The 22,263-nt window shown below is 42.5% G+C and overlaps 1 protein-coding gene across 8 annotated transcripts in view; it reads left to right on the top strand.

Moving 5' to 3' along the window:
* LOC110498461 (zinc finger and SCAN domain-containing protein 2) overlaps positions 1 to 22,263 on the top strand; it is a 771,911-nt gene that overhangs the window by 693,967 nt on the left and 55,681 nt on the right. For 2 of the 8 annotated variants that reach the window (XM_036953712.1, XM_036953711.1), the window contains exon 4: positions 1,281 to 3,394. The exons of 4 other annotated variants lie outside the window; for them this stretch is intronic. In XM_036953712.1, the coding sequence (XP_036809607.1) occupies positions 1,281 to 1,553 (273 nt within the window). In that variant the 3' untranslated portion in view covers positions 1,554 to 3,394. 2 more of the 8 variants (XM_036953703.1, XM_036953705.1) reach the window with 2 other exon arrangements.

The following is a 22,263-nucleotide window of genomic DNA, read 5'->3' as shown; positions in this document are numbered from 1 at the left end:
TTAGCTGAAGGACATCGCACTGGAGGCTACAGAAGCTTTGTTAAGCCAGTGGGACACAATACATGGAGAGATGACCAACCAATCACTGATGATGAGGGGAGTGGAACCTCAACCCAGCACATTATCATGATAGAGGTTAGTGTAATAGTATTACATCAAAATTACAGTACATCAAATGTTGCCAATTTATTTCAGAAAGGCTCCCCTCAGCTATTAATTTGCTTACATGTACATCCTCATTTATCTGCTATAGGGAAGCTTGTGAGACTTCCCTATGACATTGTTATCCAATATCCTCCTCTCTTTGTCAGTCTGCAGAGGCTGCAGGTCCTGTGGTCAAGCTGGAGCAGTCTGAAGGAGAGGAGGACCCACGACACAGCACAGACATCCAGACTGGAGCGGCTGGAGCGCCCCCTGTAGCTACGGATGACCCCACCACTGCCCCAGCACAGCCCAGGACCCGACATAGCATCACGGAGGTCAGTGGAACACCAAACGCCGCACTCAAGTCAGAGTCAGAGACAGACACCGAGACTTTAACGAGGCTGGGGCGACTGGGCTGTCCTCCTGCTCCCCACTCAGAGTATTTACTTTACGCTAACCCGAGGACAGTTTTATCCAATCGGGACTCAGGTGATGCATTACAGACTCACAATGATCCGTCCTGTTCATACGCTACAGAGACACAGATGATATCTGGTGACATGCCTGTGGGCTTAGATACACAAACTAATGCAATGAGAGGGAACTGGAACCAGTACAGTAGTAGTGTATACTCTGAAAGGTACCTAGATAAGAAAGGGGAAGGTCTTGTCGTAGATGAGGTTAATGTGAAAGTTGAACGCAACTCTCCTCAGACATGGAATGCAGATGAGACTCACTTAAGAGAAGTACTCTCGCTTGACAACACCAGTGACTTCTTAGATTACAGGGAAAGCTTGGAGACGAATCGAAATGTTGTGACCCACTCCCCTTTACGTGCGTTCAGAGATTGCGACCCAGTGTCCACGTCGGTGGAGTCTTCTGATTCACACGACCGCGTCCATTTTGATCAGGTATTGAACTCAAATGACAGGGCAAGAGCCCAGGCTCAGAGAGGGGACTCTACATCGTGCAATAGTAAAGAGAAACGGTTCCTCTGCATGTTCTGTAAAAAAGGCTTCAGCTGCCCCCATAATGTGGAGATCCACCAGAGGATCCACACCGGAGTGAAACCCTACAGCTGTACACAGTGTCACATGCGCTTTGCCCAGGCTGGCAACCTGAAGAGGCACCAGAGGGTCCACACAGGGGTGAAACCCTTCAGCTGTACACAGTGTCACATGCGCTTCGCCGAGGCTGGTGACCTGAAGAGGCATCAGAGCGTCCACACAGGGGAGAAACCTTACAGCTGCCCCCAGTGTGAGAAGAGGTTCTCTCGTCAGCACCAGCTGAAGATGCACCTGAAGATCCACACAGGAGAAACGCTGTTTGCCTGTATGCACTGCGGGAAGAGGTTCTCAGAGAGGAGCTACCTCAGAATACACCAGCAGAAAAATCATTCCAATCTATAACATCGAAAGAAACCATTTCATGTGATAGCTTCTGACGTTTAGATCAAACCCTGCATTAAAGACAAATTTATACATTGTCATTGTTATCACCAGAAAAGATCCACAGGTGCATTTGGAATAACGAGTAACAGACTTCAGTGTTGAATATTCCTGGGTAGAATTTTGCATCCAGACATTGTGTGATATATAAGCCTAAAGTCTTATGTTTGTACTGTGTAGGATATATGTTTACAAATGCCTGGATTACTTCCATTCACCTACTGAATATTTTCCCAAGACACTTTTAATTAGAAAATAAATGCAGTTCAACAAGTTAATGCTGATATTTAGTTGGGACATGTGTATATGTGGTTTTCATATGGTGTATTTAAAACGTGTTTATGTTTAATAAACACGAAATGGGACTTTTATTGAGATTCTCTTTAATATTCGTCACATATGATCTCAACCTATTCTGCATACACACAACAGTGCTTTATAACCAATATACACTTACTAAATATTTCTACTAGGGCCATCGTTTAACGTGTGACATGTTTATTTCTGTACATTTTTTGAATGCCGTTAATTGCTTTTCCACATCTTCACCACATGGAACCTTTTTTGTGTTTCCGCACCGGCGCTTTTAAATGCAGAACACAACAGGGAACACAGCTACAGTCAACGCTTGCACGTTTGCATAGCTGAACACTGCGTGCCTCTAGCCAAAATCATGTGAGAGTTATACCCAATAGTACTGGAGCTATGTTTTTTCTTTCAGACGCGGATTGGTTTTAAACTACTCACAAGCTGCTGTTTTTGATTTGACAACAAACACCATTGGTTAGCTAGCTAGTCATGTTACCTAGCAACCTGATAACTTGACCACTGACTAGGCTATGCACATTTGGATGGCACAGGAAGAACTGAAAAGGAATAGGCTCCTCAAAAATATCAAAGTTAGGCTGCATATGCAAGAGTGGGGTGTGTATGATTGTGTGTATGTGTGAGAGAGAGGTTGGGTGTTTCACATTTGTATTGTCATGTGCACTAGTCCAGTGAGATGCCGTTCCTCCTCTTTCCCAACAAAGCAGTCAACAATATCATAGTCAATATTGTGAGAGTGGGAGGGAGACTGCGTAGGGCTATGTGAGTAAAGGTATCTGAACAGTACAGATGGTTATAATGCTTTCATCAGTTTAAAAGCTCTTTGTTCTTTGTATCCAAAGATACAAGTTATTTTTACCTAGAATGCTTTAACAGTACTTAAAATGGTGTGTTTAAGAGAAATAGAGAGTGTGTCTGTACTGTGTACAAGTGTTACACTTCAAGAACATTGATAAGAGGGAGTAGGCCTACATAAACATTGGGAGCATTACAAGCTGTAGCTATGTTAGTGACTTTTGTGTTGTTTATGGTGAAAATGCTATTAAAAGATTCTGATGTAGATCAGTTTGTGTTTCCTTCCCTTACGATCAAAGCATTGTATGCCTGTACCTCAATGCACTACTTTTTTAATGGAAACATCTTTCTTTAGGGACAAATTTGAGCACATTTAAAAACGTTGACTAATACGATTTACTAATGCCATTAACTTGATTATTGTTATCGTTTGACAGCCCTAATACCTACACATACCCAGACACTAACAAACACCTACTGTACATGTTAAAGTAGTTTAGTCAGGTCATATCTGACTTCTATTTACCCACAAGATACTTATGTCCACCATGATGGGTTTAAAAACAATGAAGTCATTCTGCAACTACAGTATAGGACTCAAACGTAGTGGGGTTGGATAACTCCATGCTGAAAGTGTGTTTTATTATCTGTGTTTGTATGTACCTGAAGGAGTGTAATCTGTATCACCTCTCTTCAAGGAGAAGGAGGAGGGTCCAGATGTGCTGCTGGTGAAGGAGGAGGACCTGGGGAACCCTGAGGAGACCATGGTCATGGAGGACAACCAGACAACTCCTCCTGAACCCAAAGAGGAACCAGCTGAGCTGTACAGGACCACACACAATCTTACTGAGGTGAGCCCACTGTGAACTGGGTTGTTCCACGAAATGAGTGCCTTTTTAAAAAACGTTTTAAGTTGAAATTGTCCACCAATATTACATTTTAAAAGCCTGTTATGGGGCCTCCAGAGTGGAACAGCTGTCTAAGGCATTGCATCGCAGTGTTGAGGCGTCACTACAGCCTGGGGTTCGAGGAAGCATGACTCGACCTTCGCCTCTCCCGAGCCCGTTGGGGAGTTGCAGCGATGAGACAAGATCGTAACTACCAATTGGATATCACGAAAAGGGGGGTAAAATTACAAAAACAAAAATATACACTATTCCCGATTTTCTGGAACCCAACTTGCCGTGGCTATTGATAGAGATTTCTGTGCATGTGCTGGATTTTCTTTTACGTAGCTGCTGCCCACTCTGCTGCCTACGTAGCTAAAATTGATACAGTATTGTTTTCCTCATCAATCGGCACATAATACCCCATAATGACAAAGTGAAAACAGGTTTTTAGAAATGTTTGCAAATTAAAAATGCTAAAAAATAATAATAATACCTTATTTACGTAAGTATTCAGATCCTTTGCTATGAGAAATTGAGCTCATGTGCATCGTGTTTCCATTGATCGTCCTTGAGATGTTACTACAAATCAATCTACAGACAATATCCCATAATGACAAAGCAAATCAGGCTTTTAGAAATTTTTGCAAATGTATTAACAATTCAGAGCTGGAATATCACATTTACATAAGTATTCAAACCATTTACTCAGTACATGAAGCACCTTTGGCAGCGATTACAGCCTCGAGTCTTCCTGGGTATGATGCTACAAGCTTGGCACACCTGTATTTGGGGAGTTTCTCCCATTCTTCTCTGAAGATTCTCTCAAGCTTTGCCAGGTTGGATGGAGTGTGTCGCTGCACAGCTGTTTTCATGTCTCCTGAAAGGGTTGTTGTCCTGTTGGAAGGTGAACCTTCGCTCCAGTCTGAGGTCCTGAGCGCTCTGGAACAGGTTTTCATCAAGAATCTCTCTGTACTTTGCGTCGTTCATCTTTCCCTCGATCCTGACTAGTCTCCCAGTCCCTGCCTCTGAAAAACATACCCACAGCATGATGCTGCCAACACCATGCTTCGCTGTTGAGATGGTGCCAGGTTTCCTCCAAACGTGACGCGTGGCATTCAGGCCAAAGAGTTCAATCTTGGTTTCATCAGACCAGAAAATATTTTTTTTCATGGTCAGTCCTTTACTGTAGGTGCCTTTTGGCAAACTCCAAGCATGCTGTCATGTGCCTTTTACTGAGGAGTGGCCACTCTACAATAAAGGCCTGATTGGTGGAGTGCTGCAGAGATGGTTGTCCTTCTGAAAGGTTGGGATATTGTGTGAAAAAATATTTTATTTATTTTAAAATAAGGCTGTAACGTAGCAAAATGTGGAAAAAGTTGAGGGGTTTGAATACTTTCCAAATGCATTCTTATTGGAAAGATCCTAGATCAGTACTCCTACTCTGAGACTTATTGTGGATACGGCCCCAGTCTTGGTTCATGTCATTTTAATGGTCCGTTCTGTCACTTTTCAATCTCATAATCATAATTTCCAGCACCAAATCAGTGCCTACATATGCGAAAACAAGACCGTTTCTATGATCTGTGGTTAAAAAGATAAGGTCTAAAAAAACACTTCTCTGTGACATCTCTGGGTAGGTTTGAAAGTTTTAAAAAAAACATACATTTTCAAAACCTGTACTGAGTTTCTAGCCCACGGGGGGGTATTTTCTTGCTCCCCACATCACCGTGAATCTTAGTGTTTGAAAATCACCTTTTTTTTTATGTCATCCGGTAGAATGTTTTTATTTAATATTTTTTTCTACTAAACTTTAGAAATGTGCCGTTTCCATGGTCAAGCAGCTGCACACAAGCAGATCCCCATGCGCAATGCCGAGCGTCGGCTGGAGTGGTGTAGAGCTCGCCGCCATTAGACTCTGGAGCAGTGGAAACGCGTTCTCTGGAGTGATAAATCACGCTTCACCATCTGTCAGTCCGACAGATGAGTCTAGGTTTGGCGGATGCCAGGAGAACTCTACCTGTCCTAATGCATAATGCCAACTGTTAAGTTTGGTGGAGGAAGAATAATGGTTTGGGGCTGTTTTTCATGGTTCAGGCTAGACCCCTTAGTTTCAGTGAAGGGAAATCTTAACACTACAGCGAAACAGACACCCGGCCAGTCCCAGATCCCCATCATTCCCTGGAGAAGGAAACTGAGATTTCGCAGAAAAAGATCAGGTTGCCTTGTGAGGATTAAGTAACAAATGGCTAATCTGCCTTTGCCTTCCGTCCTGTTAGCTTCAATCGCTGGAAAATAAATGGGACGAACTGAAAGCACGTATATCCTACCAACGGGACATTAAAAACTGTAATATCTGATGTTTCACAGAGTCGTGGCTGAACGCAGCTCTCCCTCGCCCTCCATTTGGCAAATATGACCATAATTATATCCTCCTGATTCCTGCTTACAGGCAAAAATTCAAGCAGGAAGCACTAGTGACTGTCTATAAAAAAGTGGTCAGATGAAGCAGATGCTAAACTACATGACTGTTTTTCTAGCACAGACTGGAATATGCTCCGGGATTCTACCGATGGCATTGAGTAGTACACCACAAAAGTCACTGGCTTTATCAATAAGTGCATTGAGGACGTCGTCCCCACAGTGACTGTACGTACATACCCCAACCAGAAGCCATGGATTACAGGCAACAGTCGCACTGAGCTAAAGGGTAGAGCTGCTGCTTTCAAGGAGCGGGACTCTAACCCGGAGGCTTATAAGAAATCCCGCTATGCCCCCAGACAAACCATCAAACAGGCAAAGCGTCAATACAGGACTAAGATCGAATTGTACTACACCGGCTCCGTTGCTCGTCGGATGTGGCAGGGCTTGCAAACTATTACAGACTACAAAGGGAAGCACAGCCGAGAGCTGCCCAGTGACACGGGCCTACCAGACAAGCTAAATATGCTCGCTTCGAGGCAAGTAACACTGAAACATGCATGAGAGCATCAGCTGTTCTGGACGACTGTGTGATCACGCTCTCCGCAGCCAATGTGAGTAAGACCTTTTAAACAGGTCAACATTCACAAGACCGCAGGGCCAGACAGATTACCAGGACGTGTACTCTGAGCATGCGCTGACCAACTGGCAAGTGTCTTCACTGACATTTTCAACCTCTCCCTGTCTGAGTCTGTAATACCAACATGTTTTAAGCAGACCACCATAGTCCCTGTGCCCGAGAACACTAAGATAACCTGCATAAATGACTACACGTCTGTAGCCATGAAGTGCTTTGAAAGGCTGGTCATGGCTCACATCAACACCATTATCCCAAAAACAGCACGAACAGATCCACAGACTCCACACTGCCCTTTCCTACCTGGACAAAAGGAACACCTATGTGAGAATGTTTCCTCCAAATGTGGCGCGAGGCATTCAGGCCAAAGAGTTCTATCTTGGTTTCATCAGACCAGAAAATATTTTTTTTCATGGTCAGTCCTTTATTTATTGACTACAGCTCAGCGTTCAACACCATAGTGCCCTCAAAACTCATCACTAAGCTAAAGACCCTGGGACTAAACACCTCCCTCTGCAACTGGATCCTGGACTTCCTGACGGGCCACCCCCAGGTGGTAAGGGTAGATAACAACACATCCGCCACCCTGATCCTCAACACGGGGGCCCCTAAGGGGTGCATGCTCTATCCCCTCCTGTACTCCCTGTTCACTCGTGACTGCACGCCAGGCACGACTCCAGCACCATCATTAAGTTTGCTGATGACACAACAGTGGTAGGCCTGATCACCAACAACGATGAGACAGCCTATAGGGAGGAGGTCAGAGACCTGACAGTGTGGTGCAAGGACAACAACCTCTCCCCAACATGATCAAGACAAAGGAGATGATTGTGGACTACAGGAAAAGGAGGACCAAGCACGCCCCCATTCTCATTGACAGGGCTGTAGTGGAGCAGGTTGAGAGCTTCAAGTTCCTTGGCGTCCACACCAACAAACTAACATGGTCCAAGCACACAAGACAGTCGTGAAGAGGGCACAACAAAACCTATTCCCCTTCAGGAGACTGAAAAGATTTTACATGGGTCCTCAGATCCTCAAAAGGTTTTACAGGTCCACCATCGAGAGCATCCTGACGGGTTGCATCACTGCCTGGTATGGCAACTGCTCGGCCTCTGACCGCAAGGCACTACATAGGGTAGTGCGTATGGCCCAGTACATCACCGGAACCAAGCTTCTTGCCTTCCAGGACCTCTATACCAGGCAGTGTCAAAGGAAGGCTCGAAAAATGGCCTCTTCTACGCTGCTGTAACTCTCTGTAATTATCTATGCATAGTCACTTAAATAACTCTATCTACATGTACATATTACCTCAATTACCTCGACACCGGTACCCCCCTGTATATATCCCCGCTTTTGTTATTTACTGCTGCTCTAATTATTTGTTGTTCTAATCTCTTACTTTTTTTTTTGTATTTCCTTAAAACTGCATTGTTGGTTAAGGGCTTGTAAGTAAGCATTTTACTGTAAGGTGTACCCTTTGTATTTGGCGCATGTCACAAATAAAATTTGATTTGACAATGACATTCCAGAAGATTCTGTGCTTCCACCTTTGTGAAAACAGTTTGGGGAAGGCCTTTTCTTGTTTCAGCATGATACCCCCATGCACAAAGTGAGGTCCAGACAGAAGTGGTTTGTCAGGATCGACGTGGAAGATCTTGACAGGCCTGCACAGAGCCCTGATCTCAACCTCATCTAACACCTTTGGGATGAATTGTAACGCCGACTGCGAGCCAGGCCTAATCGGCGAACATCAGTGCCCGACCTCACTAATGCTCTTGTGGCTGAATGGAAGCAAGTACCTACAGCAATGTTCTAACAGCTAGTGGAAAGCCTTCCCAGAAGATTGGAGGCTGTTATCGCAGCGAAGGGGGGACCAACTCCATATTGATTTTGGAAAGAGATGTTCTACGAGCAGGCGTCTTCATACTTTTTTTTAATAAAAAAAATATATATATTTTAGGTAATTGAGGTAATATATTCATGTAGATAGAGTTATTTAAGTGACTATGCATAGATAATTACAGAGAGTTACAGCAGCGTAGAAGAGGCCATTTTTCGAGCCTTCCTTTGACACTGCTTCCACGCTCTCCCCAATTTCATGGTATCCAATTGTTGTAGTAGCTACTATCTTGTCTCATCGCTACAATTCCCGTACGGGCTCGGGAGAGACGAAGGTTGAAAGTCATGCGTCCTCCGATACACAACCCAGCCAGCCGTACTGCTTCTTAACACAGCGCCGCACCAATTTGTCGGAGGCTACACCGTGCACCTGGCAACCTTGGTTAGCGCGCACTACGCCCGGCCCGCCACAGGAGTCGCTGGTGCGCGATGAGACAAGGACATCCATACCGACCAAGCCCTCCCTAACCCGGACGACGCTAGACTAATTGTGCGTTGCCCCACGGACCTCCCGGTCGCGGCCGGTTACGACAGAGCCTGGGCGCGAACCCACTGCGCCACCCGGGAGGCCAGTCTTCATACTTTTAGTGTGTGTTGACACTGTTATTGTGCTGGAGATAATGAAAGTGAGGTTGAAAAGTGGTGGAGTTGCCCTTTAAGTGTGAGACCATGCCTTTGAAATATCAAATCATTGGAAAGTGTCACGTAATCAAATCAACCAATATGTTTGCATAATATTCATAGCAATCTCTCAATCAATCCCTCAATCCCCAAATCAGAAGATGCTCCATGGCAGGGTTCTGATATCAGATTTCTTGATCCAACATCCTCTCACTCTGTATCTCTTACAGTCAGTAGACATGGAAGATGGGAAGCCTGATCTGCTGCTAGTCAAAGAGGAGACAATAGAGGACAGACCAGAGAGCATTGATCTGCTGAGTGCACTAAAGATTGGGGAGCAAGGTAGGGGAGTCATGCATATTTACATTTTAGTCATTTAGCAGACACACAACCAGAGCAATTAGGGTTAAGTACCTTGCTCAAGGGCACATCAACAGATTTTTCAACTTGACGGCTTGGGTATTCGAACCAGCAACCTTTGTTTACTGGCCCAAAGCTCTTACCCGCTAGGCTACCTGCCTACATACAGTAATAGATCTTAATTGGGAATTGTGATGCGCCTGGCTATTTTCTTTTCTTCTATAATGTCTTCATTCATGAAATTAAATCAATAGAACTTATGTTTACGTGTAAAAACAGACATTATAATGTACGAACTTCACCAGGTAATTGTCACAAAAAAAACTCCATATGTAGAGTTCTCTGCCATGTTTTTAAAGTCTATTTCTTAACCTCTTCCTGCAGGTGGTTGGCTGGAGGCTAACAGAGGAGACTGGACAACAATTTTGGATTCCCAGACCCAGACTGGTGCAGCCAAGAGCCCAGGGGACAATGTCACTGAGCAGGCCAGGACCAGAAGCGACATAGTGGAGGTCAGTGGATGGGACAGCATCCTCAACTCTGGGCTGGGGAACAACACTGTTATCCACAACCATAAACAGACAGTCGAACACAAAACAACAACCGAACTTGACAACAGTGCGAGGTGTAGATTTGATCCACGGGGACTGGTAGGTATCCATATGCGGCAGGAGAGACAGGAGAGAACAGAAACAGACTCTGCAAACGATGCTCCGTCCTGCTCCTATAGTTGTGATTCAGAGAGACTGATGGCGCCTCAGGTTGACCTCCTAACAGGTGCTGCCTTCAGCATACCTTCTATAGGATCTATCAACTGGAACATGGAATCTGCGACAACACAGACCCTCCCTGGCCTTCGTCCTCCTCACACTCTCCTCATGTTAAACCAGACCTCAGACAATGCCAGTGCTTCAACACTAAATGGCTACACAAACCCATTGACAAATGACAGTAGTAGTGATGCTATCAGTAGATCCGGTGGCAAAGAGAAGCTCTTCCCATGTTCGTTCTGTGGGAAAGCCTTCAGTTTCTGCAAACAGGTGATCCACCAGAGGGTGCACACGGGGGAGAAACCATTCGGCTGCCACCTGTGCCAGGCCAGTTTTTCACAATCGTCCAGCCTGAACAGGCACCAGAGAGTCCACACTGGGGAGAAATCCTACAGCTGCCCCCAATGTGAGAAGAGATTCTCTCGCCAGCACCAGCTGAAGATGCACCTCAAGGTCCACACGGGGGAAAGGCCATTCGCCTGTACTCAGTGTGGGAAGAGGTTCTCGGAGAGGAGATACCTCAAGATGCACCAGCAGAAAAAACATTCCACTATAACATAGAAAGTAACCATTCCACTTGATAGCTTCTGACGTTTAGATCAAACCCTGCATTACAGGTAGACGCAGCAAGATGACATAGATGCAGCCAGTAAACAGTACTTGTGGGTCAATCGTTGAAGTGCAAGGGCCATACATGGTGTGATATATAAGGCATGTAATACAATATTGTGTTACAGCCTGAATTTAAGATGTATTTAATTTATATTTTTTTGTCACTCGCCTACACAATACCTCGTAATGTCAAAGTGGAATTATGTTCTTCAAAAGTATTACAAATGAAAAGCTGAAATGTCTTGAGTCAAAAAGTATTCAAACCCTTTGTTATGGCAAGATTAAATACATTCAGAAGTACAAATGTGCTTAACAAGTCACATAATAAGTTGCATAGACTCTGTGTGCAATAATAGTGTTTAACTTGATTTGTGAATGACTACCTTAGTCAAGCAGTGAATTTCAGACACAGATTAAACCACAAAGACCAGGGAGGTTTTTCAATGCCTCACAAAGAAGGGCCCCTATTGGTAGATGGGTAAAAATGAAAAAAGCAGACATTGAATATCCCTTTCATTACACTTTGGATTGTGTATCAATACATCTAGTCACAACAAAGATACAGATGGCCTTCCTAACTCAGTTGCTGGAGAGGAAGGAAACCACTCAGGAATTTCACCATGAGGCCAATAGTGACTTTAAAACGGTTACAGAGTTTAATGGCTGTGATAGGAGAACACTGACACAACAACATTGTAGTTACTTCACAATACTAACCTAATTGACAGAGTGAAAAGAAGGAAGCCTGTACAGAATAAACATATTCCAAAACATGCATCATGTTTGCAACAAGGCACTAAAGTAATACTGCAAGAAATGTGGCAAAGCAATTCACTTTTTGTCCTGAATACCAGTGGTGGAAAAAGTATCCAATTGTTATACTTGAATAAAATATAGATACCTTAATAGAAAGTTACTCAAGTAAAATACTACTTGAGTAAAAGTATTTGGTTCTAAATATACTTAACTATCAAAAGTAAATGTGTAAATCATTCCTTATATTAAGCAAAGCAGACATCACCATTTCCCTGATTTTGAAAATGTACGAATAGCCAGGGGCACACTCCAACATGATTTATAAACGATGCATTTGCGTTCAGTGAGTCCGCCAGATCAGAGGCAGTAGGGATGACCATGTATTATCTTGATAAGTGTGTGAATTGGACCATCTTCATGTCCTGCTCATCATTTTAAAATATAACGATTACTTTTGGGTGTCAAGGAAAATGTAGGGAGTAAAAAGTACATTATTTTCTTTACGAATGTAGTGAAGTAAAAAGTAAAAGTTGTCAAAAATATAAATAGTAAAGTACAAATACCCCCAAAAACTGCTTAAGTAGTACTTCAAACTATTTCTACTTATTAAGTACTTTACGCTACTGCTGAATACAAAGTGTTACGTTTGGGGTGATGGGGTTCACCTTGGGGTCATGATAGGGGCTGCACCAAATGATTGATGTATTATAATAATTGATTATGCTTATGTTATATTAATAGAAGGGCAGGGCTATAAGACTCCTCCTCCACTACACTTGTAGGGTCTTGGAATACAGATTAGCAATATATATGCATTATAAGGTTTAATATTGTTCCCCAGTTCTTTTCTAGTCTCTGCTTCTTATAAGAAGCTGTCTGAGAGATGTGTGAGTTATTGCAGTCAAAACAGGGTGTCTGTGAGAAAGCGCCTCAAGACTAAAAGAGATTCATAGACGCAAAACCCTGCAGGGTAGTGAATGAGATAAGAGACTAGTCAGACATACCACTATAAAGCAACTTGGGGAGTGGAAAATTACTGCTGAGCCCTTAGAAAACACTGGAACTATTGTCTCTCCTGCAGGTTTGTATAACTGTATATGCATGGGCTTGGTCTCATGAGTAGAAGGTGTTGACGTAGGCAGTTACATCACTAGGGGTTGACTGTAAGAGTATTAAAGCAACTTGGACCCTTTCCTATTTTGCAGAACTTACTCGGAAACATGCGTGCTATGTTCCCGTTGTCAACTTCTGTCTGCAATTGCATTAATAAAGGTTTTTGATTGATTTACTTAAAGATATTGTCTGATTGCTGATTTCACCAATAAGCAAATAATTGACAAGGAACCTACCCCCAACATTGGTTGGAGGAGATTCTACACCATGGTGCCGGAGCTCCAAAATAAACAAGGTAAGCAGACATCTGTTTAATCTAAGTCTGTAATTAATTGGCATTCACTGGTGTGGTTTCCCTCTAACAAGTAAGTGGCACCTCACTCACTCTAACATATATACATACACTTTGAATATGACATAGTCGAATTCTAGATTAGAGAAATTACATAACGGGCTATTGGTGAAATGCATGATGTCAATATATATGATGAATAAAATTAATGATTGATGACTTTAATTTTTAGTTTGGGTGGTAATGCAGCGACCATTACTGAATACTAGTTATTTTATTTTTTGAGAGGTGATTCAGTAATAATCATCTATTTTATTTTGGGTGTTAATGCGGAGACCATTACTGAATAATAGTTTTTTTTTATTTTGGAGAGGTGGTTCAGCGATAATACTCATCTATTTTTTATTTTGTAGAGGTAATTCAGTGACAATTACCCAATACTAGTTATTTTGGTTTTGAAGAGGTGGTTCAGCGATAATCAGCTATTTTATTTTGGGTAGTAATGCAGCGACCATTACTGAATACAAGTTATTTTTTATTTTGTAGGCAATTCAGCGACAATTACCCAGGCCACCTTGACCTATGGGAGGGTGGTTTATTTTTTATTTTTGTGGCTGTAATTCTATGTGAAGTTTACCCAGTGAATGTAGAGTTGTTTATGAATAGTGCGTTGTATGTTTCATTTGTTTGTTTGTCTGTGGATTGTGGCGGGGTTTTTGGGTAATAAAAGGTCATTTGAATAAAAGGCTGAACATATTTGTTAGTGACACCTTCTTACCATAGGACAGTATAGAAAACCCTTTTAGTATACCAATACAATTATTACAAGGAAGTCCTGAAGAGATTTTAATTGAAAATAACTTTGTGACGCTATCACTAGGGGGCACTGGTGTATAACATTACTGTTACGCTGCACCCGTAAAATAGACTTTAATTCTTAATATTATATGCGGTTGTCTCTGTGAGGCCCGTGTGTGAAATATATTTGAGTTTAGTAGAACCATTTACTATAGCCTTGATTAAGTGAAAGTAGAATTTGGATTACAGTATCATCCACTGTTGTTTAACACATACTGAAAGGAGATAGAGAAGCATTTATATAGGCATATGTCTACATATTACACCCACTTTAGGGTAACCCTATAGAAATTGGGAAAAAAGATGGACTTCTTGTTAATCCAACCACGGTGTCAGATTTTAAAAAAACTTTACGGTGAAAGCAAACCATGCGATTATCTGAGAACAGCACCCAGCAGACAAATCATTACAAACAGTAACCAGCCAAGTAGACAAAACTCAGAAATGGCGATAAAATTAATCACTTACCTTCTTCATATGGTTACACTCACAAAACTCCCAGTTACCCAATACATGTTTGTTTTGTTCAATCAAGTCCCTCTTTATATCCAAAAACCTCTGTTTTGTTAGCGTGTTTTGTTCAGTAATCCACTGTCTCAAACAACATCTTGTGAAATTGCAGAGCGTGAAACTCAACAAAACAGAAATTCTCATAATTGACATACATAAAAGATACAAATGTTATACACCAGTTTAAAGATAAACTTCTTGTTAATCCAACCGCTGTGTCAGATTTCAAAAAGGCTTTACGGCAAAAGCAAACCATGCGATTATCTGAGAACAGCGCCCAGCAGACAAATCATGACAAACAGTTAGCAGCCAAGAAGAGGAGTAACAAAAGTCAGAAATAGCGATAAAATTGATCACATACCTTTTGATGATCTTCATATGGTTGCACTCCGAAGGCTCCATGTTACAAAATAAAAGTTTGTTTTGTTCGAAAATGTCCCTCTTTAAGTCCAAAAACCTCAGTTTTGTTCAGTAATCCATTGGAACAAAGCGCGGTCACAACAGACAGACGAAAAATCTTAAAAGTACCATAAAAGTTCATAGAAACATGTCAAACAATGTTTATAATAAATCATCAAGTTGTTTTTGTAAAAAATAATAGATCTTATTTCAACCGGACAAAAACTTTGTCAATAGAAAAGGAGAAACAAGAAAGGCGCGCTCCCGGTCACACGATGGACTCATGTCTCGAAATTTCCACTGTCCTCTCATTGAAAGTGCTGTTTCTCCCTCATTTTTCAGAGTAAAAGCCTGAAACAATGCCTAAAGACTGGCCACATGTAGTGGAAGCCATAGATATTGTGAACTAGGTTATAAGTCTTTGTATGGTGGATAGGCTTTCAATGGAAAAAGAGGCATTTCAAAATAATAGCACATCCTGGATGGATTTTCCTCATGTTTTCGCCTGCCATATCAGTTCTGTTATACTCACAGTCATTATTTTAACAGTTTTGGAAACGTCAGTGTTTTCTATCCACATCTACCAATTATATGCATATCCTAGCTTCTGGACCTGAGTAGCAGGCAGTTTACTTTGGGCATGCTTTTCATCCAAAATTCCAAATGCTGCCCCCTACCCTAATGAGGTTAAGAAATGGCATGTCGGGACAGAGATGGCAGGAGAAAATAGATATCCAATGGATGGTTCATTCAACAAGACTAGGTTGGATTTAGTCAAGGAGATAATTCAGACAAGAAAAATTGACAAAAAAGAAGGGGGAAGAAGAAAAGTCCTCTTGTATCAGAAACTGTGATAGGAATGATGATACTGGAAGGACAGATCTTCATGGACAAGGCTACCGTGACCAAACTAAAGCTGGAGAGAACAATTAGAGTGCGGGAGGGAAAGAAATTAGTCAGGACAGAGGCAGAACAGGAGTACTCCCCACCTCCCCGCACCGTGTGAATATCAACCCAAAGGACCCCCGGGTGACTATACACAGATCTACCCTCTCATACCACTGACAGAAGAAAATGGAGAAGCAACCGCAATTATCCTCAAGGGGACTCTGATGAGGGAGGTGGATGACACGACAGCAGCAACAAAGCGGCATGAGAACAACAGTTCCTGGAGGGAATTTCCCTCGACACCCCAACTCACTCCACAAAAAGGTACAGACTGGAAGACCCTAGACATATGGCCGCCTGTAGAAAACAAACTAACTACTGTAATATTCATGTGTAAACATACTGAATTATAATTTGATGCATTTTACCACCGTATCATACTGTGCTATGATTGGTTAAGACCACCCAGATGGTTAGGTCATGGTCAGTTGATCATGGTTGGAGATACGTGAATATGCCAGTTATAACTAGCTAATAAAGAGCTACGTTAAGAAATATCCTGTAGTACTGCATTTTATTATTTTGTACAAAGCGTGCAAAACAAGACATCTACTAAAGAAGTTCAAGAAAAGTACAGTGTTACCATCCATTGGTGACCTATTCAGAGGCCAGAGAGAAAGGGAAGAAAGAAAGAGAGAAGATAGATACAATAAGTTGTATACATTTCGAGAAGAGAAAGAGAAAGTTGAAGATCTGCAGGTGCTAATTGCTGATAAGATTAAAGAGACAATGGACATAGATGATGTGGACAAAAGTAAAAAGCTAAAAGAGGAGGTGGGCCCGACAGAGCCCCTCGTGACTGGAACAACACTCAATGCTGGACCTGTGGGCAGTTGGGGCATGTGAGTTCGCAGTGTGGGGGAAATTAAAGAGGAAGAGGTTACAACAGGGGCAGAGTAAACTTTGGGCCTGGAAGAGGAAACTTTGCTAATGACAGAGGTCAGCCATGGCCAATGTGAAATCAGAACACCAACAGTTCTTATTTCCCTCAGAATCAACAATGAAGGCGCCCGACTCCCCTGCTCCAGTGTCCCCAGTATGAATTCAATGATGGAAGAGCCAATGGTTACTCTTAATGTTAATAATGGATATGACCTACCATTTCTAATAGACACTAGAGCTCACTGTTCCTGTTTAGGCAAACCTGGACAAGTTGTTGGGGCTTCCCTGAGCAAATCATCAGTAACAATAACAGGGACATTGGGACAGCTCAGGAATGTGTACTGGACAAAGACTTGTTTGATGAACCTCTGCTTGACTCTGACATGGTGCTGTTCGTTGATGGTTCTGCTTACATAGATCAAAGCACAGGGAAGAAACATGTAGGATTTGCTGTAGTAGATGTGGAAGGTGATATTGAGGTTATACAGCCCCTACCAGAACATTTATCAGCGCAACAGGCAGATTTATTAGCTCTGAACACAGCTGGTGAATTAGGGGAAGGGAAGGCCCTTACTGTCTACTCAGACTCGGCATATGCTATTGGGGTTTGTCTGTCCTGGTGTGGGGTTTGGAGAGCAGGAGGGTTTACTTATACCACAGGCACACCGATTAAAAACAGACCTTATGTTGAACAGTTGATTGAAACTATGTGAAAACCTCACAAATTGGCTATTGTTAAGGTTGAGGAGTGATTATGCTAGTATTGGTAACAGCATAGCTAATGAGGTGGCCAAATTGGCTGCTTCCCGTTGTCACACACACGCATTCTATTTTTAGTCGTTTGTGTCATCTGAAGCTACTGATCTTGAGAAACAGCAGCAGGCTGATATTCTTAATCATCATGTGTGGAGGGGGAGAGGGTGTGCTCTCTGTCCTAGGTCTGGCTTATGGCTACATCTTTTGTCTGGCATGCCCTGTTTACCATCAACCATGATCTCTACTATTTGCTGATTGGCTCATGGAGTGCGCCATTCATCAAGGGGGGATATGGAGGAGACGATTTAGGAGGAGAAGATTTCGGATATGGAGGAGGAGAAGATTTCGGCCCAATGGTTTTTGTCAAAATTTGAATCCGCACGTAAAAAACAGTTCATTTATCGTTGCGTGACATGTTTGTTATATAACATAGACAAGGGAACTCCACTGCAACCAGGGAAGTTCTCCACTCCAAAAGGACCATTTGTCCACCTTGCTATGGATTTCATAGACATGGTAGAGCGAAAAGAAAGAAAGAGATACTGCCTGGTGATAATTGACAGGTTCACCAGGTGGGTGGAAGCATTTCCCACCACCAACTGCGATGTGTGAACAGTTGCAAAAATGCTAGTCAGGGAAATTATACTCCGGTTCGGAGTGCCTGAGGTTTTGTCTGCAGACAATGGGACCCATCTCATAGGAGATATGATTGCCCAAGTGGCCAAAATGATGGGTGTTGACCAGAAGTTTGTGTCCATCTATCACTCGCTGAGTAACGGGAGTTACTGAGAGGGCTAATTAGACTCTGAAAGGCTCCCTTGCCCATCAGCCATTCCACAGGAATGACATGGGTAGAGGGATTGCACCTTGTCCTCATGAAAATGCACAGCAGCCTTAACAAAGGCGTTGAGTGTACACCTTACGAGATGTTAACAAGATGACCCATGAACACACTAGGTGTGCGAGACCTATGACTGACCGACAGATAGACATAACTGAGGCACAGTGTGATCACATTGAGTACATGAAAGAACTAACTTCTATTGTCAGTTTTCTCCACTCTCACACTATCACAGGTGAGGATCCAGATGCTCTGACCATCTCCGTAGGAAACTGGGAGAAAAAAGAAAATAGAACCAGCCAAGATGGATGGGACCCTTCCAGGTGACCATGGCAACACCAACTGCAATCCGGGTAGCGGAGAGGTCTGGCTGGCATCATCTCTCCCACTGCAAGCATCTCCCAACCTGAATGCCATTGATGAGCGACTAGAGGGAGGGAGAGCAGGGCCCCGAGAATGGTGCATTTCTGGTTTCTCTTAATCCCATTGTCTATCTCTTCTCAGGAGGAATGGGAGTATAGACAGACTCACCCCACCTCACCAGCATTCCAGGAACCTCAGGAGTAGTTTCTCCCTTTAGCAGGCCATCCCTGGGATCAAATGGATCTGGGGGATTTGCCTAATCTGTTTGATTTCAGAGGAGAATATTATGATTGAAGCTGTGAGACTAATTAGTCGCAAAAGGGGGAAATGATGGTGTTCACCTTGGGGTCATGATAGGGGCTGCACCAAATGATTGATGTATTATAATAATTGATTATGCTTATGTTGAATTAATAGAAGGGAAGGGCTATAAGACCCCTCCCCCACTACATTTATAGGGTCTTGGAATACAGATTAGCAATATAAATGCATTATAAGGTTTAATATTGTTCCACGGTTCTTTTCTAGTCTCTGCTTCTTATAAGAAACAGTCTGAGAGATGTGTGAGTTATTGCAGTCAAAACAGGGTGTCTGTGAGAATGCGCCTCAAGACTAAAAGAGATTCATAGATGCAGAACCCTGCAGGGTAGTGAATGAGATAAGAGACTAGTCAGACATACCACTATAAAGCAACTTGGGGAGTGGAAAATTACTGCTGAGCCCTTAGAAAACACTGGAACTATTGTCTCTCCTGCATGTTTGTATAACTGTATATGCATGGGCTTGGTCTCATGAGTAGAAGGTGTTGACGTAGGCAGTTACATCACTAGGGGTTGACTGTAAGAGTATTAAAGCAACTTGGACCCTTTCCTATTTTGCAGAACTTACTCGGAAACATGCGTGCTATGTTCCCGTTGTCAACTTCTGTCTGCAATTGCATTAATAAAGGTTTTTGATTGATTTACTTAAAGATATTGTCTGATTGCTGATTTCACCAATAAGCAAATGATTGACAAGGAACAAGGAACCTACCCCGACAGGGGCAAATCCAATACAAGACATTACTGAAACCTCCATATTTTCAAGCATAGTCGTGGCTGCATCATGGTATGCTTTTAATTGTTAAGGACTGGGGAGTTTTTCAGGATAAAAAATAAATGGAATGGTGCTAAGCACAAGTAAAATCCTAGAGGAAAACCTGGTTCGGTCTGCTTTCCACCAGACATTGGGAGATTCATTCACCTTTCAGCAGGACAATAACCTAATTCACATAGCCAAATCTACACTGGAGTTGCTTACCAAGACGACAGTGAATGTTACTAAGTGGCCGAGCTGCAGTTTTGACTTTAATCTACTTGAAAATCTGTGGCAAGACCTGAAAACGGTTGTCTAGCAATGATCAACAACCAATTTGACAGAGCTTGAAGATTTTATTTTAAGAATAATGGGCAAATGTTGCACAATCCAGGTGTGGAAAGCTCTTTGAGACTCACCAAGAAAAGACTCTCAGCTGTAATCACTGCCAAAGGTGCTTCTATGAAGTATTGACTCAAGGGTGTGAATAGCAGCACCTGGCCGTGCTGCTGCTCCAGTTTCAACTGTTCTGCCTGCGGCTATGGAACCCTGACCTGTTCACCGGACGTGCTACCTGTCCCAGACCTGCTGTTTTCAACTCTCTAGAGACAGCAGGAGCGGTAGAGATACTCCTAATGATCGGCTATGAAATGCCAACTGACATTTACTCCTGGGGAGCTGACTTGCTGCACCCTCGACAACTACTGTGATTATAATTATTTGACCATGCTGGTCATTTATGAACATTTGAACATCTTGGCCATGTTCTGTTATAATCTCCACCCGGCACAGCCAGAAGAGGACTGGCCACCCCTTATAGCCTGGTTCCTCTCTAGGTTTCTTCCTAGGTTTTGGCCTTTCTAGGGAGTTTTTCCTAGTCACCATGCTTCTACACCTGCATTGCTTGCTGTTTGGGGTTTTAGGCCAGGTTTCTGTACAGCACTTTGAGATATCAGCTGATGTAAGAAGGGCTATATAAATCAATTTGTTTTGATTTGAACTCTGACATATACATTGTGAAAGCTCTTAAAGTTACAATGTTTCCATTATGACGTCTTTTATGATATCACCAAACAATAAATGATCTGACATGATTGTTCTTTAAGCCCCCCCACCGTTTCCCACATTCTTTGTGTAGAAATATTGTTTCAATGTCCAACCTTTTGATGTTAAAGTTGTGGGGCAGTCTCTCGCTACACACAAAGGATTTTTGACTTTTCCATACTGCAGTGCACGAGAGAGGAAGTTTACGACCGGTCGTTAAAGTCCTAGAACTGCCCCCCCCCCCCCTTTCCTCTCTGATGGGAGAGAGAGGGGAGGGTCTCTCTTTGATCCTAACCCAGGAAGGAAAGTCATGACAAAGGGTTGTATTTGCACTAACAAATATATCTTAGCACTTAAATGGAATGTACAAAATCTGGTATATGTTTTGCCTCATTGTCGACTGGTATAATTTTGAATTGAGAACATATAGCTCAACATGTAAACAATGTGTGAGTTGAGCTATTCTCTGATTCAGATGACAGGTGCCCATAAGGCCAGTAATGCCATCATACTGTGGGCTTGTGGTTGCACTGGTGATGCATGCTAAATGGATTTAGATAGCTGATATACTGAGGCAGAGTGACAATCAAATAAAACAGATTGGGGCTCTTACAACTATACAAAAATACAAAAAGGAAATGTTAATTTGAAAATACACAGAAACTTTACAGACAGAACCCCTTCCCTTCTTTATTGCAGGATTGTGATTAACCAACATTGACACTAGTTCATTTTGAATAATAGTTTAACACTTAAAACAAGTTTAAGCACTTCACTTCAAAGAATCAACACTTCATCACAACAAAATGTACAAATAAGCTAACTCATATGTAAAGACTAGACAGCATAGTCTAAACAACAATGGATTTGCATTAAAACATTTAGTCATTTAGCCGACACTCCAGAGAAATTAGGGTTACGTGCCTTGCTCAAAGGCACAGACAGATTTTTCAACCTAGTCAGCTTGGGGATTTGAAACAGCGACCTTTTCTAACCAGCTCTTAATCGCTAGGCTACCTGCCGCCCTAGATGATTGAGTAGTAACAAGAAGTGGGCTATTATTACTAAAGAATAATTTTAGGTGAACAAAAAAAAGCTTGCTCCACTGATCCCTGATCTACTGGGTGAGCAGACTTCTATTCCAGCTGAGCAATAGCACACTTGATTATCAACTCATTAGATTTGATAAGTTGAATCGGGTGTGTTATTGCTGGGCTGAAACAGAACCCTGCACACCCAGCAGACATCCAGCAGGGTTGGCCTGCTCCAATTGTAATAGGTTTATACATTATGTTTGATTTGTAACTGTATTTCTGTATACAATATGTGCGAACATACTTTAGCTCAATATAAGCCAGTTGCATGGTAGGAAACGGAAGGGAAAAAAACTGCCCAATCAAAACCATCTAATCTATAGCAGAGCACTTTCCACACAGAGCACTTTTCCCACTACAGTGCCTTGCGAAAGTATTCGGCCCCCTTGAACTTTGCGACCTTTTGCCACAT

This window comes from Oncorhynchus mykiss, chromosome 19 (genome assembly GCF_013265735.2).
Source record: "Oncorhynchus mykiss isolate Arlee chromosome 19, USDA_OmykA_1.1, whole genome shotgun sequence".
Lineage (NCBI taxonomy): Eukaryota > Metazoa > Chordata > Actinopteri > Salmoniformes > Salmonidae > Oncorhynchus > Oncorhynchus mykiss.
Note: the sequence above shows the minus strand (reverse complement) of the source record. Positions and strands in the feature narration are given on the sequence as shown.